Below are 14,534 nucleotides of genomic sequence, written 5' to 3' on the forward strand. Positions count from 1 at the left end.
CAAACAGCTTGGCAACCCAATCTGTTCTGCGTTAGACAGCACCTTTAATATAATATACCCAATTGTTTTGTTCTTATTACAGAATCTGAATCAAAATTCCTAAATTTTTGAATGTTCACATAAATTTATGATATTTTTTCACTCATTTTTATTGTGTCCATGCTTTAATTTAAAAGATATTGCATTAAATGATGTTGTTGGATTATTTTGGCATTTTAAAAGGTGTAGGAGCGGTGGAGAAAGTAGAGGTAGAGGTGGAGATAAAGGAATATAACTATGAGGAATTAGTTAAAGCCCTTGCAAACTTTGAAAATAGGTATTATATATTTCTATTCTTTTTGTTTGTTTATCTAATTCTTTGACTGGATTGAAAAGAATTAGATTCCTATAGGAGTATAAAATTTGTTAACCTTGACAAACTTTAGTAGTTTTGGAAATCCTTTAACATATTTGGCAGTTATAAATAAATGATTAAGTTTTTTCTCAATCTAACATTTTAATCTATTTAGATTTTTATCATTTTGGGTGTGTTATTGATGGTTGATATACGGGCTGATTTGTTTGGTCTGTTATCCACTCATCCTGTAACTTCCTTGATAACCCTACTCCAAGAGGTATAAAACAATGCAAGAAAGCTTGGCAAGCTAAAACTTTTAGAGTTATTTCCTTTCCAATTGAGTCTAAAATCTTAACAATTTATGCTAGGTTTGTTAATTCTGTTTCCAACAATCTCCCTCTATGTTCTTGATATTTGGTTCTTCATTTTGTGAATTTTAATTATTTTTATTTTGCTTCATTCTTCTCTCTTCAAATATTACGATTATTTGCTGGTGATATTTCTGCATTATGGTGTTTTAAAAAAAGGCTGCTTTTGAATCAATTTGTATCTATGCTAATAGTATATATATTGAGAATTTTAATAATAATGGCATGGAAGATTTTGATGAAATCATGAATCTTAACTTTTGTTGAGGGCTACAAAAGTAGGAAATGAAAATTCTGGAATTCTGTTGCTGGAAGCTTATGATAAGGAAGCTTTAGTTGTAGAGTAGAGAGAAGAATGAAGCAATCCAAGAGAGACTCTTTCTGATACAATGTAGAGTCAACAACAATATGCTTGCACCTGTTTTCTCATATTTAATATGATAACTTAAACAAGTCTTATGAAGAAGGTTATTTTTATTGATAAAATTTAGTTAGTGAAGCTGCCCCCAGCAATTTAATAAGCTTTTGTTGTTGATTTACAAAACTCCTTGAATATTATGATCACTAGTTGTAGACCCGCGCAATGCACGGGAAAAATTTTTATTTACTATAGTGAAAAATACTATTTCTATTTTAAGAACTCAAATGGAAAAGCTAAAAGCCGTTCATTCCTAACTAATAGTTAAAAAGAAATTTTTTCTCAATAAGCATACATTAGACAATCTACATCTCTCAAATAAGAATAGCATTTAGTTTATTATGAGAGCACAAAAATTTCTGGACAGGGAGCTAGACTACACAAGATATACCAACTAACCACCCACATTGCTGCGATCCAAACACTTCACCAAACTATTCGATGGATAAGAGCAATGAGCAGTGTCTACAAAGGGCATGGTTGTAGTCAACGTGAGCTAATGACTCATGCAGTCATGCTTACAAAGAATTCCTCATGATTTGAAGATAAACGATATTGAAACTTTACCCTGTGCAAGTAAAGCATAAAATATGCTCAGCAATTGCAACCCCAGTTTAAAAAAATTAAGGCCAAATTATCTTAAAATCTCAAGTAACCTCATAACTACAACACTGATACAAAGTGTTGAAACCCAAGCAACTACTTCTATAAAGTAATTATATCTCCAAAGTAACTAACCCCTATATATGATTTGATTTCAAGCTCTCAGTAGGTTTGCCACAAAAGATATAGTGGAGAGAGCAACTTTACCACCAAATCTTAGATGTATGTTTGGTTCATTAAAGCTACATCAAAAGGGAATCTCCTTCACCTGCCAAATCACTTTGGGAACCTCAGGCCTCATAAATGGTGAGGGGTAAAATACACCAAGAGAGGAAACTACAATGATGCAAATTTGCTTTGAAAAAGAAAAAAACATGCATATGGAGTTAATAGTCCAATTTTGTAAGGGGTTAAAAAGACAAACCTTCAAATGGGCATTGTGCTGTTTTCTCTCCCCTAATAAAATAATACAGATTTTTTGTAAAAATATATATGATTTATGACTATTAAAAGGGACAATCAAACAGGGGGCCAACTTCAAAATCAGAGGTGTTGACAATCTGTGCTACAAAAACCAACGTTTTTAAGTAAAAACCAACCTAAGAAATCGAGGAGTAGATATAGTGGAGAGAGCAACTTTACCACCTAATCTTAGATGTGTGTTTGGTTCATTAAAGCTACATCAAAAGGGAATCTCCTTCACCTACCAAATCATTTTGGGAACCTCAGGCCTCATAAATAGTGTGGGGTAAAATACACCAATAGGGGAAACTACAATGATGCAAATTTGCTTTGAAAAGAAAAAAACATGCATATGGAGTTAATAGTCCAATTTTGTAAGGGATTAAAAAGACAAACCTTCAAATGGGCATTGTGTCGTTTTCTCTCCCAACGCCAAATATTCTCATCAATCATGGTCCTAAACCTGGATTTGAAATACCTTTAAAGACATTTCAGAAAACATTTAGTCCATAAAAAGGTGTGCAAGGTTACTCATGAATCCTGATTGCTAACCCTAAAGTGAACCACCAATGTTGTAGATGATTTACAAAAAATGCAACTTTGACATGTAGATCATTACTAAAATATTGATACCCTCTAAGGTATATTTACATTTACATTTAAATTTATTTTATATGCACATATGCTCATTATGCATCTTTCATTATATTAAGAAAATACAAAACCATTTTTAGCATTTAGTGAGGAAAACCCCCAAATTGAATTTATAGTTTTTATTTTTTTGCATTGGAGCATAAAACTGCTCGATATAATTTAATGAAAATATAAATACCTTTTATTAAGCATTGTGGCTGCAAAACATAGATAAAAATTATGTGATATTTTGCACCAGTCATGTTTTTCAATAGAAAATATCTAATCTCTGAACATATTACAATCTCATCTGACGTTATCTCAAAATCTGAATATTAGTCCAATGGTATTGCAACATGTTAAAAAAAATACCAACACCCAGAATCATACAGTCCCTACAGAGAAATTTCAAATTTTACAGTTAATTCAAAATCCTTATTTGTTTTGCATCTAGTAATGGTGAAGTAATTGTTCATCAAATTGTGTTGTATTTTTAGTTGTACCTATGCCCATTTGTCACCAAGCCACATCATGGGGCTCGTCTAAATATCTAGTCTAGCTACCGTTGGTTTTGAAATATCAATGGATATTCAATTCATAAGTTTAGTTGCATAATCCAATTTGGGTGGTGGGACAACGGGGAATATATACTTCCGCAAGAAGATGCTTAAGAATTTGGAAAGAATCTACCAACCCATCTTAAAATAAAACTGCAGCATATAATCATACTAAATCTGTTGAGTTTTGAATATATAATAAATAAACAATTGAAATACTCAACTATTTTATCAAACAATTGGCGTGCATCTAACAAAAGCAAAATTTAAAAGATATAAGAAGATGTAAAGAGAGAGAAGCAGGTAGTTTTCTAGAGAAGGACTCAAGGGCAGGGGAGAAAATAAAAGAAATTAAAGAATAAGAAGTACAGAAGAAAATAAAAGAGACAAAATACCTTGAGATTTGGTAAGGTAGGAAGTAGCGAAGCGTACATGTATATTTGGATCCGAAGCACAGTTGGGACTTGGGAGAAGCAGATTGCCATTGATGGTGGAAGGAAGGACATGGGTAGTTATATACATCCTAGAGAGAAACGTTACAGCGGTTCACTGTTTGTGTTGTAACTTATAATGGCAAGGTAGGATACGAAATGCTTAAGCTGGAGAGTCTAAAGAGAGAGAGGGAGAGAGAGTAGTCTGATGTGGTACAAAAGGAGGCCAGCCGACTAATGGTTGAGGCACAAGTGAATAATACCAATGGTTTTGTCAAAATTATCAAAATTTAATTATATTTATTAAAAATAGAAAGAGAAATTATAAAGAAAAGGGACAAAGAAGAAAAAAAAGATGGGGCTGATGTGACTCAACTTGTTTTTTTTTTTCTTTAAGCTGAAAAGGCTCACACAAAATTGGCTTCAACGTTTTTTATTTTTTTATTTCCCTTTAAGTTGAATTGAAAAGGCTTTGGGTTGGGCTTGTTAATGAAACTAAATAAATAAGAGGTGAACTGGATTAATTATATAAATTTATTATAAGGTGATAGTGGAAGTAAATGTATAAGTAGTGTGTTGCATTTATAGGGCTGAAAATTGTAAAAACCATTTTAAAATTGAAGGAAAAATTATATATATATATATATATTTTAAATGACGTGGCAGCTGATGTGGGGCAACATGAGAGAAGCAGCATTAAACGTTACGCTTCAGCTTTTAGTAATATATAGATTTGTTATTAGTGCATTTCATATATTTTAATTTCTGTTAGTGTTTCTTTTAAATTTGATATGTAATCTTTTGATTTACCCTTTTTGTTGTGAAGGCAATAACCAGTGATAGAACATCATAAGATTTTTCATCTACTCAAATTGTAAATCACAACAAAAAGTATGTAAGCTTCAGCCTAGAATGAACATTGTAAATTGCTTCAAATGAGCAATAATTTGCTTTGTTGGCAGATTAAGAAATACGTGACAAGGTCACTATACACACACACACACACATGCCTACCTTGGTTGACCAGCTCAAATCCTAATGAAATTTGTATATTCCTTTTTGTGTGAGTTATTCCTTAAAATCCAAAGCGAAAAGGTTCATTTAAGTTAACTAAATTTCTCTCAACCTGACAAAAAATGCATTTAATTTCATTACAAAAATATTTAGCATTTCTAAGAACTTTCCAATGCATCGCACGAGTTAACGACTATAGTAATATAGAATGACTATTGTTAGTGTATCTGATTCCATTGTAGGATGGGTTATAAGTTGAGCACCAAATACATTCCCCCATTAGTGAACTTTCACTACAAAAAATGCGGCTATACCTGACTTATACCGCGTTTAAAAGAAACGCGACTATAGACCAAACCTATAGCCGCGTTTTTAAAAATGCGGCCATAGGTTTGGTCTAAAGCCGCATTTCTAAGTGGCTTGAGCGGCGTTTTTATGCCCGGACTATAGCCGTGTTTTCAAAAATGAGGATATAGGTCCTGCCAAAAAATATTTTTTGAAAGGATGGCATGTACAGTCAACCAAATATTTTTTTTTATAAAGGAGGAGCTATAGCCGCGTTTTTGAAAAGCGGCCATAGGTTAGGTCTAAAGCCGCGTTCCTAAGTGCCTTGAGCTGCGTTTTTACTTCCGGCCTATAGCCGCGTTTTCAAAAACGCGGCTATAGGTCTAGCCAAAAAATATTTTTTAAAAGGTTGGCATGTACAGCCGAACAAATAAATAAATAAATATATATATATATATATATATATATATATATATATATATATATTTTATAAAGGAGGGGCTACAACCGCGTTTCCTAGAAAGGAGGCTATAGACCTAAATGGGTTGGTTTTGTTGAATGAGAGGAGATTCATGGGTTTGTATTGTTATATTTTGGAGCACGTTGTATTTGTATTGTCACAATGTTGTGTTTGATTTTGAATTTTTTGGGTTTGTGTTTGATTTTGAATTTTCTGGGTGTGTTTGTATTGTAAGTATGTTGTTTTGATTTTAAACTTTTTAGGTTTGTGTTTGATTTTAAATTTTCTGGGTTTGTGTTTAATTTTGAATTTTTTTTTTGTTTGATTTTTGAATTTTTGGGCCCAGAATTTTTTTTTTTTTTTTTTTAAACCTGAATTTTGAATTTTTTGGGGAAAAAAAAACACAGTAAATTTTTTTTTTTTTTAAAAACATATAGCCGCGGTTATAAATGCAGCTCAAAGCGGGTTTGTAGCTGCGTTTTTACAAAACGCAGCTATAGGTCTCAAACTATGGCCGCGTTTTTTAAAAATGCAGCTATAGACCCGAAGCCTATAGCCGCGGTTAAAAACGCGGCTATAGGTCTGACCTTTAGCCGCGGTTATAAAAAAGCAGCTATAGACCTGCAGGGGCTATTGCTGCGCAGTATAGGCCTGGTTTGTAAACGTGGCTATAGAAAACACCGCTATATCCTATAGCTGCATTTTTGGGGTCTATAGTCGCGTTTTTGAAACGCGGCTATAGACCCTTTTTTTGTAGTGTTTATATATATATATGCTCCACAAAGGCCTTCATATTTAACGGACAATCACTCGGGAGATTGTTGAATCATCAACAAAACAAAATTCTAGTTGCAATCTGGTGTTTTCTTTGTCACCTTCATCTCTTTTCATTGAAAAAACAGGCCTTTTGGGAATTGTCACAAACGTAGTTTCATTTTTTAGCATTGAGGAAACTTCCAACATTGACGGCCTATCAATTGCGTTTTCCTGGACGCATAAAAGAGCTATTTGCATGCATTGAATTAGTTTACATGATGAAGTTGTATCATCTAAAGTTGGATCCATAAATTCCATGCCTTTGCCTTCTTTCCATAGCTCATATGCCTGAAATATAGAACATTAACCATCATTCTGAAATGCATAAATAATACTCAGCAAGAGAAAATAAACTCACAATTGTTATCCACATTTGTTCTAGCAATGATTGTTAAAGTAACTTACATACTCTAGGAGGTTTAGACTCTCATCCAAACCATAATAACAAGCAGTCTTCTTGCCACTTATGATTTGCAGAAGTAGAACTCCAAAGCGATAAACATCAGACTTAATGGAGTATACACCTTTATGGATGTATTCGGGAGTAATATAACCGCTGCATTATTGGATTATTGAACATAGTTAATTGCTTCACAAGAAATCATGGGTTATAAAGCTTTATCAAGCAAAGTACTTACTATGTTCCAACAATCCGGCCCGTGTTTGCTTCATGTTCATCTTTCCTAAAAATTCTAACCATGCCAAAGTCTGAGATCTTGGGCTTCATCTCTTCATCCAATAAAATGTTACTAGCTTTCAAGTCTCGGTGAATTATTATCATTCTTGAGTATTCTTGTAGATATAGAAGCCCTTGAGTTATCCCTTCAATAATGTCAACGCGTTTTTTCCAATCCAGCAGGTATTGTCTGATAGGGCCTATGTCAAATTAAATTTTGAACAATTAGTTATTCAATCATACTAGGGCTAATAGAGCACTAAGATGTGAAAATTTGTATTTAACATATCTCAAATACTGTAATTGGAAGCAGAAAAGATATCAAACCAAAGAGGTAGAAGTCCAAGCTTTTGTTTGGCATGTACTCATAAATTAGCATTTGTTCATCCCTTTCAATGCAGAATCCCAAAACTCGCACAAGATTTACATGTTGTAGTTTTGCAGTAAACATAACCTCATTCTTGAACTCCTCAAATCCTTGCGTAGATGTTTTTGAAAGTTTTTTCACTGCTATTTCTTTTCCATTAGGTAACACACCTTGACAAAAAAAGAGACCTATGATTAGTATCTTTCACCTAATAAGATACTTCAAGAAATTTTCTACCCGTGCTGATAAAAGAGTAATGCAAGTACACAACATTTTCATAACTTCAAACATAACCTATTAGGTCTACCCATGACACTATTATTATACACATATGACAACAACCATGTCAACAATTGTGAAAAATGTGATGTCCCAAAACCTATTGAGTGATAAAATATAGGCAAAAAACCAATTTTAGTCATTACATTTTCACGCGATTCCCACTTTGGTCCTTAACTTTTTTTTCCACCGATTTTAGTCCCTATCCTGAAAAATACGTCTCGTTTTAGTCCCTGATGTTACATCAAAGACAGAAATTGCATAGCTGGCAAATGGAAAAAATTAAAAATATTAAAATAACGCCCACTGTGTCCACGTGGCTTTCCACGTCAGCCTCTAAATTAAAAAAATTAATTTATTAATTTTAACTAAATAAAAAAATTAAAAACAGAAATAAAAACCAAACCCAGCAAGAACAAGATCAACAAAACACAAACCTAGCAAATTTAAAACCCAAAAAATTAAATTCAAACCCATATTTCAACCCCCACACCACCAAAACATCAAACACAAAAATCAAATCCAGATTTTCGGCCCCCAGTTTTCATCAGCCTCGGCGGCTTCATCTCCCATTTCATCTTCCACCGCGAACTCCAAGGCATGTTCTTTGCTCTCGGCCTCATAATCTCCCAATTCATCAATGAGTTAAACAAAACCTTCGTACAACAAGCTCACCCTGAAACCTGTGCTCTTCTCGAGATGTACAACTCGCATGGCTGGCCTTCGAGTCACTCTCAGTACATGTTCATCTTCTCCGTTTACTTCTCGCTCATAACCACTAAAGGGTATGGGCTGTTTCGCACGACAAGCAAGTGGGCCGTACATTTTTGGCTTTGGTCCATGGCGTTTCTCACCATGTATTCGAGGGTGTATTTGGGTTACCACACAGTTGCTCAGGTCTTTGCCGGAGCTTTTCTTGGGGCGGTGTGGTTTTGGTTTGAATCTGGGTTTTAAATTTAATTTTCTAGGTTTGAATCTAGATTTGAATCTAGGTTTTAAATTTTTTAGGGGCTGAAAATCTGAATTTGATTTTTGTGTTTGATGTTTTGGTGGTGTGGGGGTTTGAAATATGGGTTTGAATCGGGGTTTGAATTTAATTTTTTGGGTTTTAAATTTGCTGGGTTTGTATTTTGTTGATCTTGTTCTTGCTGGGTTTTAAATTTATTGTTTTTGCTGGCTTTGGTTTTTATTTTTGTTTTTAATTTTTTTTATTTAGTTAAAATTAATAAATTAATTTTTTTTTAATTTAGAGGCTGACGTGGAAAGCCACGTGGACACAGTGGGTATTATTTTAATATTTTTAATTTTTTCCGTTTGTCAGCTGTGCAATTTCCGTCTCTGATGTAACGTTAGGGACTAAAACGAGAAGCATTTTCTAGGATAGAGACTAAAATTGGTGGGAAAAAAAGTTAGGGAACAAAGTGGGAATCACGTGAAAATGTAGAGACTAAAATGAGTTTTTTGCCTAAAATATACTATGGGAATTGTTTTATAGATGGATTCATGTTTCAACCAATTGCTTGAGTGTAAGAGATGAAGCCCCCTATAATAACGGTGGGGACAATGCCACAATGTAGCTAGTCTAACAACATTTTACCTTGAAAACGGGTCCATAACCTCCCTCTCTGAGTTTATTTTCAAATGAAAATTTATCTGTTGCTGCCACAATGTCAGCTAAACTAAAGACTTGCAGATGAGGAACATTGCTATCTGAATCTCCAGCAGTTGCTATGTAATTAACTTTGGACTCCAATTTTTTAGCTGTAACCACCATTCCAATATTGAAAATATAAGAATAAAAGGCAGAGAAAATCCTAAAAATATTAATTCCTAAATAATGGGAATAATAAGTAATCCTTCAAACTATAGATGGGAACTGTTACATGTGTAGTAGAACAAAAGTTACCTTTAGATTTGAGCATTCTCATCCGTTAGTAACACACTAATAGGCATAGTAGGAGAGCAAAGGTAGCAGTTGTAGTAAAACAATCACTAATAATCGACACTTGGGTCGTCTATTATTTTGCTCCTCTTGAGCTGACAATGCAATTCATTAACTTTAACAAGAGATGAATAAGTGCCAGAAGATCTTAAAACAATGTCATTCAGATTTTGTCAAATTTTACACAATGCCGGATAATTTAATCTTCCTATTTAATATCAATGTCATATTGGAAAGATGAATGGTTTTCATATAGTTTATAGGCTATAGAAGCAATGCCCTATAACTTCATCTTCTTATAAAAATCAGTGTCATAAGCATGCAATGGCCATAAATTTAATCTTCTTATAAATATCAATGCCATTTGTCATGCCAATTGACAACCGACATTTGTGGTCTATTATGTGGTATCTTTCTATTGCGGTCTCTCTCTTGGGGATAACTTGCAATGAAGTCTTTATCTATTTCTATGCCAATGGATGAAATGCATGAAAATTTAGGTCTTGGCCACCTACCAAGTTAGGAAAAAAATCATTTAAGAAGACAGTTGCTCAACAGCTACGTACCGAAGAAATCTTTACACCCTTTCTCACTTATTTGATCCCACCACAACAATGAAGAGAAGGTGTGAAAACTTTGTGAAATCTTTGCTGCTCATAGACTTATTTTCAAACAAAAGGAAAATAATCAAGCTCATGTGGACCTTCCTGACAGTTCCCTGGGTTGGATGCAATGTTATAACAACGAGTGGCTAGTAAGAGAGAGATTTCCACATGATAAACTTAACTCGACCAAAATTCAATTATCTGCAACACACACATACTCACAAAAAAGAGAGAGAAGAAATATATGAATGATTGAACAGGGGAGGCCATCGACATCTTATAATTCTTAGCCAAAATTTGACATTAGCCACATCAATTTCACTGAAAACAGAATGCTGTCCTAGCCAATCTTTCTTCCTCGATTAAACACAATTTGGGACATCCAAAATATTAGTTTCTTAATTTTTTTTGGCTAATATGATCATAATTAAAGTCATGATGAAATTATCTGATTCTTTAAAAATGTGCTCAATTAGACCATCTTTCTAACAAGTGAAATTAAAATAATGAAATAGAATATACCAAGAGTGCAGCCTACCTGCTAAAGAGAGTACCCAATTGTCATCATATGGGACTTGCCACACAAAGTAACCAAGTAGCTTCTTCTCCCTGGCATAAGAAACCTTAATTCTGACAACTTCAACATCATCAAAACCAATCCAACTTGATCCGACTGTGCAGTAATTTACTACATATGTAGCATTATACATTATAGCAGCCCTGTATCAATGAACATAATTCTTGATTTCATTGTAACTCATGGCTCCGCCATCAGTTGAAATGGCTGGACCTGTTGCTAGTGCACCTATTGCGTTGTCTTTGGGGTTCTTTAGCGTCCATGCATAACCATAGAAAGGTAATCCCAAAACCAACTTGCTAGCAGACAAGCCCTTACCAATCCAAGCACCAATACTGTAATCCGTGTTAACCTGACTCGATGGGTCATATAAGGCTGCATGAGCACCTGTATATTCTGACCACTCGGGCATATAGTAGTCATAAGCCATAACATGCACCCAATTCAAGTTACTCCGAATTGAGTCCACAGGGAAAGAAATTGTATCTAAATCCGGTGAGTATTGAACAGCAGCAGTCAAAATCAATTCTTTCTTGCTAGAGTTTTTTGCCTCAGAATTCACAGCAGCTCGCCATTCTTGAAAGAGTAATCCCATATTGGTCATGTCAGAGCTCGTGTTTTCCGAAACCCAACAAAGGTCTAGGCCTTGGAAGCCATAAAGCCTTGCTATCTTTATTGAAGAGTCTATGATAGATTTCCAGTAAGAAGCCTTGCTGACCATATTTGAAAGGAGAGTATAGTCTGCGCTTCCACCAGCAATGGAAAGAAGGGTATTGACTGATGGGTTCTTTTGTCTAACAGTGTTTGTGAACGCAGAGAAGTATTGCTCATCAGTGGACGATCCAGAGAGTTCATAGGAGGAAGAGTTTACATCAGCGAAAGCGCAAATAAGATGAGTAAAGAGAGCTGAGTTTATGTCTGAAATGGGAAACTCAGAGCCGGAGAACCAGTAACCTACTTTGATCCAAGTTTGTGCGTTTGAAGGCTTCAATTCTGAATAGAGAAGGATATGGAAAAGAACCACGATAATTTTGGACATCATGCATGCGTACTTGATCCTCTGGAGAGAGCAAATATAAGGTTCATATAGAAATGTCTCCAAATTGACAGTTTTTGATTCTTATATTTGTGCAAGGAGAGGATTTTGTGAGTACCTTTGATAGGTGGGATTTAAGAGGGAGGAGGAGGAAGGAGGGAAGGGAATGACAAGTTAGGACTTAGAAGGCCATTGAAGAACGAGAAAATATTCTTTATTAATGTACGCTATGGGTCCGTTTGGATAGAACTTATTTTGTTGAAACTGAAAACGAAAAATATTATAGCAAAATAATTTTTAAATGTGTGAATAGTACTGTAGGACCCATTTTTAATGAAAAAGTTGCTGAAAAGTGAAGTTTGTGGCACCCGTAAACAGTGCACGAGTGCATTGTTCACTACTGAAAAGTCAAAACATGCGGTTGGTAAAAAAAAAAAAAAAAAGAAACACAGACGTGGATCCGCAAACGCGGATCCAAACGGATACTATATACACAATATTCTCATTTTTAAGCTTTTCCACTATCACATACTCTTAGTGCTATGGTCAATCTATAAGTATAAGTGCCTGTAGGGTGTGGGGAGGTAAGAGCTATAGTTCAAGTATCCAAAAAGGAGCTTCACACACAAATACTTGGATTAGGTTAAAATAGAATTCTATTTTATATCCAAAATACATATAATAGATGATGTATTCAAATGATGTACACTAACGATTGTAAAGTAATGGGTGCCCTTGAAGAATGGTGTGGCATCTCATGCTTTGGCTACATAAGCTTTTTTTTATATATAGAGGCTACATATGCTAAACATTAAAAGTTGTATTTTGGAATATGACTCTTTTTTTTTCCTGGTTCCTTCTTGTAATTATGGAATAATCAAAAAAGGAAAAAAAAGTTTTGATAGAAAAAATGTTTAGGCTACAAAATACCTATGAACTTATCTGACATTGATTATGAGTGATAGCACATCACCAGTATAGGAAATAATTATTTTTTTTACTAATTTTTGTCTTGTAATAAAAATTCGACACTTGAACTTTGTAACACTAATGTAATAAAATATTTACTTGTTTTGTATCACTAGCATCACTCTCTTGACGAAGGATGATATTCTTTACAATTCTTTAATAACAACTCTCTTATAAGGCCTATTCTTCTAGGTAGCAAAATACTAAATTTACTACTAATTTTAATACAAGATACTTATAAATTGATGCATGTGACAATAAATGTAATGGGTGTCGTATTCATAAATAAATTTCGTAAATACTTTTTATGTTTTGCTTAAAAAGTGATACATTAGTTTGTAAAGTCATGAAAGTATTTGTAATATTCCTAACATCACATTTTTTTTTTCCAATTATTTAATTTTGAATGATGCTAGAGGTACTAAAAATTTTATTATATAAGCTTTTAAAAATGGTTGTGTTAACATTTAAATATTAAACATGGCAGAATTGTTACAAGTAATGCAGATTAAGGAAGCTGTTCTTCCATGTTGTGGCTGTGGGGGCTATCACTGCCTGAGAGAAGCAGAAGCTGAGGCCACAGAGCCTATGTGTTAACTGTTGAGTGTGTCAATTGAAAGAAGAGGGGAGACCACTCAAAATTACAGAAAACTCATAAACTAACTATTAGTAAATATGATTGGTTTAACATCAACAACATAATAAATAAATTTCTTAATCATTTTTTGTTTTATGCTTTAAAATTGGTACAACAATTTATAAATCTTATATAAAAAAAATAAAATTTTTAATAACTATAACATCAATCAAGTAAAATAGAAAGTTAAAAAAATTATTTATTCTAATACCAATGTGATCCGATGCTGATAAATCAATTTGTAAAATTTTTAAAATACAATTGGGAGTACAACTTTTTAAAATTTTCCTTTAATTTTTCAGTCAAATGCAATTTGTGAGATTTGAATGAGTTTTGTCAACTGCTGCTCCAAGTTGGTGGAGAGTAGGTGAAATAGGTGTTCCAATTATCCTAGAAAAGTTGAATAGAGATAAAAAAAAAAAAAAAAAAAAAAAAAAAAAAAAAAAAAAAAAAAAAAAAAAAAAAAAAAAAAATGATGCTGTCTTCCTCACGTGTCCTTTATTGCACATGTCATTGAGTGGTCGGGCTAGCTGGTCAGAAGAGAAAGTCTGTATTTGAGCCACAATTTTTGTTACGACCATGACATACGGACGGTAAATGGTGTATGAAAAGTTTTTTTGATAAACAATAGTGTATGAAAAGATGGAATAGGTAGACGCAATAACTCACATTAGAGTTTTTCTAAAGATACTGGTCCTCCCAAAACCGATCCATGTTGTCTGCGACTGTTGATGGGAATTCCCCAGTCAAAGTCAAGGCCATAGAAGTTATAAGACTTGGCTATTGTTATTGAGGAATGAATGAATGTTTTCGGGTACTGGCTTGGCTAGCCATGAAAAAAAAGTTGAAGGATTTGGTGAAGGCTGAGAATTGGATTATGTCTGAGGAGGAAATGTTAACTTGGTAGGAGTTGGGGTCAAGATAAGCAAAGGCGCAAAAGAGGTGTGTGAAAAGGGTTGACTCTATGTTGGACAATGGGTATCCACTGCCAGATAACCAGTAGGAAGCTTTAACGACATTCTTATTCCCAGCTGAGAGGCGAAGTTGGAGAAGGAACAGGAG

The 14,534-nt window shown here is 33.9% G+C and overlaps 2 protein-coding genes and 1 long non-coding RNA gene across 3 annotated transcripts; all 3 read right to left on the reverse strand.

Annotated features, from left to right (window-relative positions):
• Nucleotides 1-1,352: 1,352 nt before the first annotated feature.
• Nucleotides 1,353-4,036, reverse strand: LOC142622147 (uncharacterized). The gene is made up of 3 exons (XR_012841870.1): nt 3,774-4,036; nt 2,585-2,666; nt 1,353-2,429 (listed from the first exon to the last, which is right to left on the reverse strand). It is a non-coding gene; the product is annotated as an uncharacterized LOC142622147 (long non-coding RNA).
• Nucleotides 4,037-6,363: 2,327 nt separating this feature from the next.
• LOC142635284 (cysteine-rich receptor-like protein kinase 34) lies at nt 6,364-10,963 on the reverse strand. Its single transcript, XM_075809472.1, has 6 exons — nt 10,792-10,963; nt 9,324-9,467; nt 7,388-7,597; nt 7,023-7,260; nt 6,790-6,940; nt 6,364-6,672 (listed from the first exon to the last, which is right to left on the reverse strand). The coding sequence occupies exons 1-6, from the start codon at nt 10,961-10,963 to the stop codon at nt 6,364-6,366; spliced, it is 1,224 nt and encodes a 407-aa protein (XP_075665587.1).
• On the reverse strand, nt 10,798-11,869 carry LOC142635290 (class V chitinase-like). Its single transcript, XM_075809478.1, has one exon. The coding sequence runs from the start codon at nt 11,867-11,869 to the stop codon at nt 10,979-10,981; it is 891 nt and encodes a 296-aa protein (XP_075665593.1). The 3' UTR covers nt 10,798-10,978.
• Between the last annotated feature and the right edge of the window lie 2,665 nt (nt 11,870-14,534).

The sequence above is a fragment of the Castanea sativa genome, chromosome 1, assembly GCF_040712315.1.
Source record: "Castanea sativa cultivar Marrone di Chiusa Pesio chromosome 1, ASM4071231v1".
NCBI lineage: Eukaryota > Viridiplantae > Streptophyta > Magnoliopsida > Fagales > Fagaceae > Castanea > Castanea sativa.

Excerpts from the sequence above, each read along its gene's own strand:
- LOC142635284 (XM_075809472.1), bottom strand. The coding sequence starts at position 10,963 with ATGTATAATGCTACATATGTAGTAAATTACTGCACAGTCGGATCAAGT. Across the intron at positions 9,468-10,791 it reads TTGGGTACTCTCTTTAGCAG|CTAAAAAATTGGAGTCCAAA; the intron begins GTAGGCTGCACT and ends TGGTGGTTACAG. Across the intron at positions 7,598-9,323 it reads AAATAAACTCAGAGAGGGAG|GTGTGTTACCTAATGGAAAA; the intron begins GTTATGGACCCG and ends TTTTTTGTCAAG.
- LOC142635290 (XM_075809478.1), bottom strand. The coding sequence starts at position 11,869 with ATGTCCAAAATTATCGTGGTTCTTTTCCATATCCTTCTCTATTCAGAA.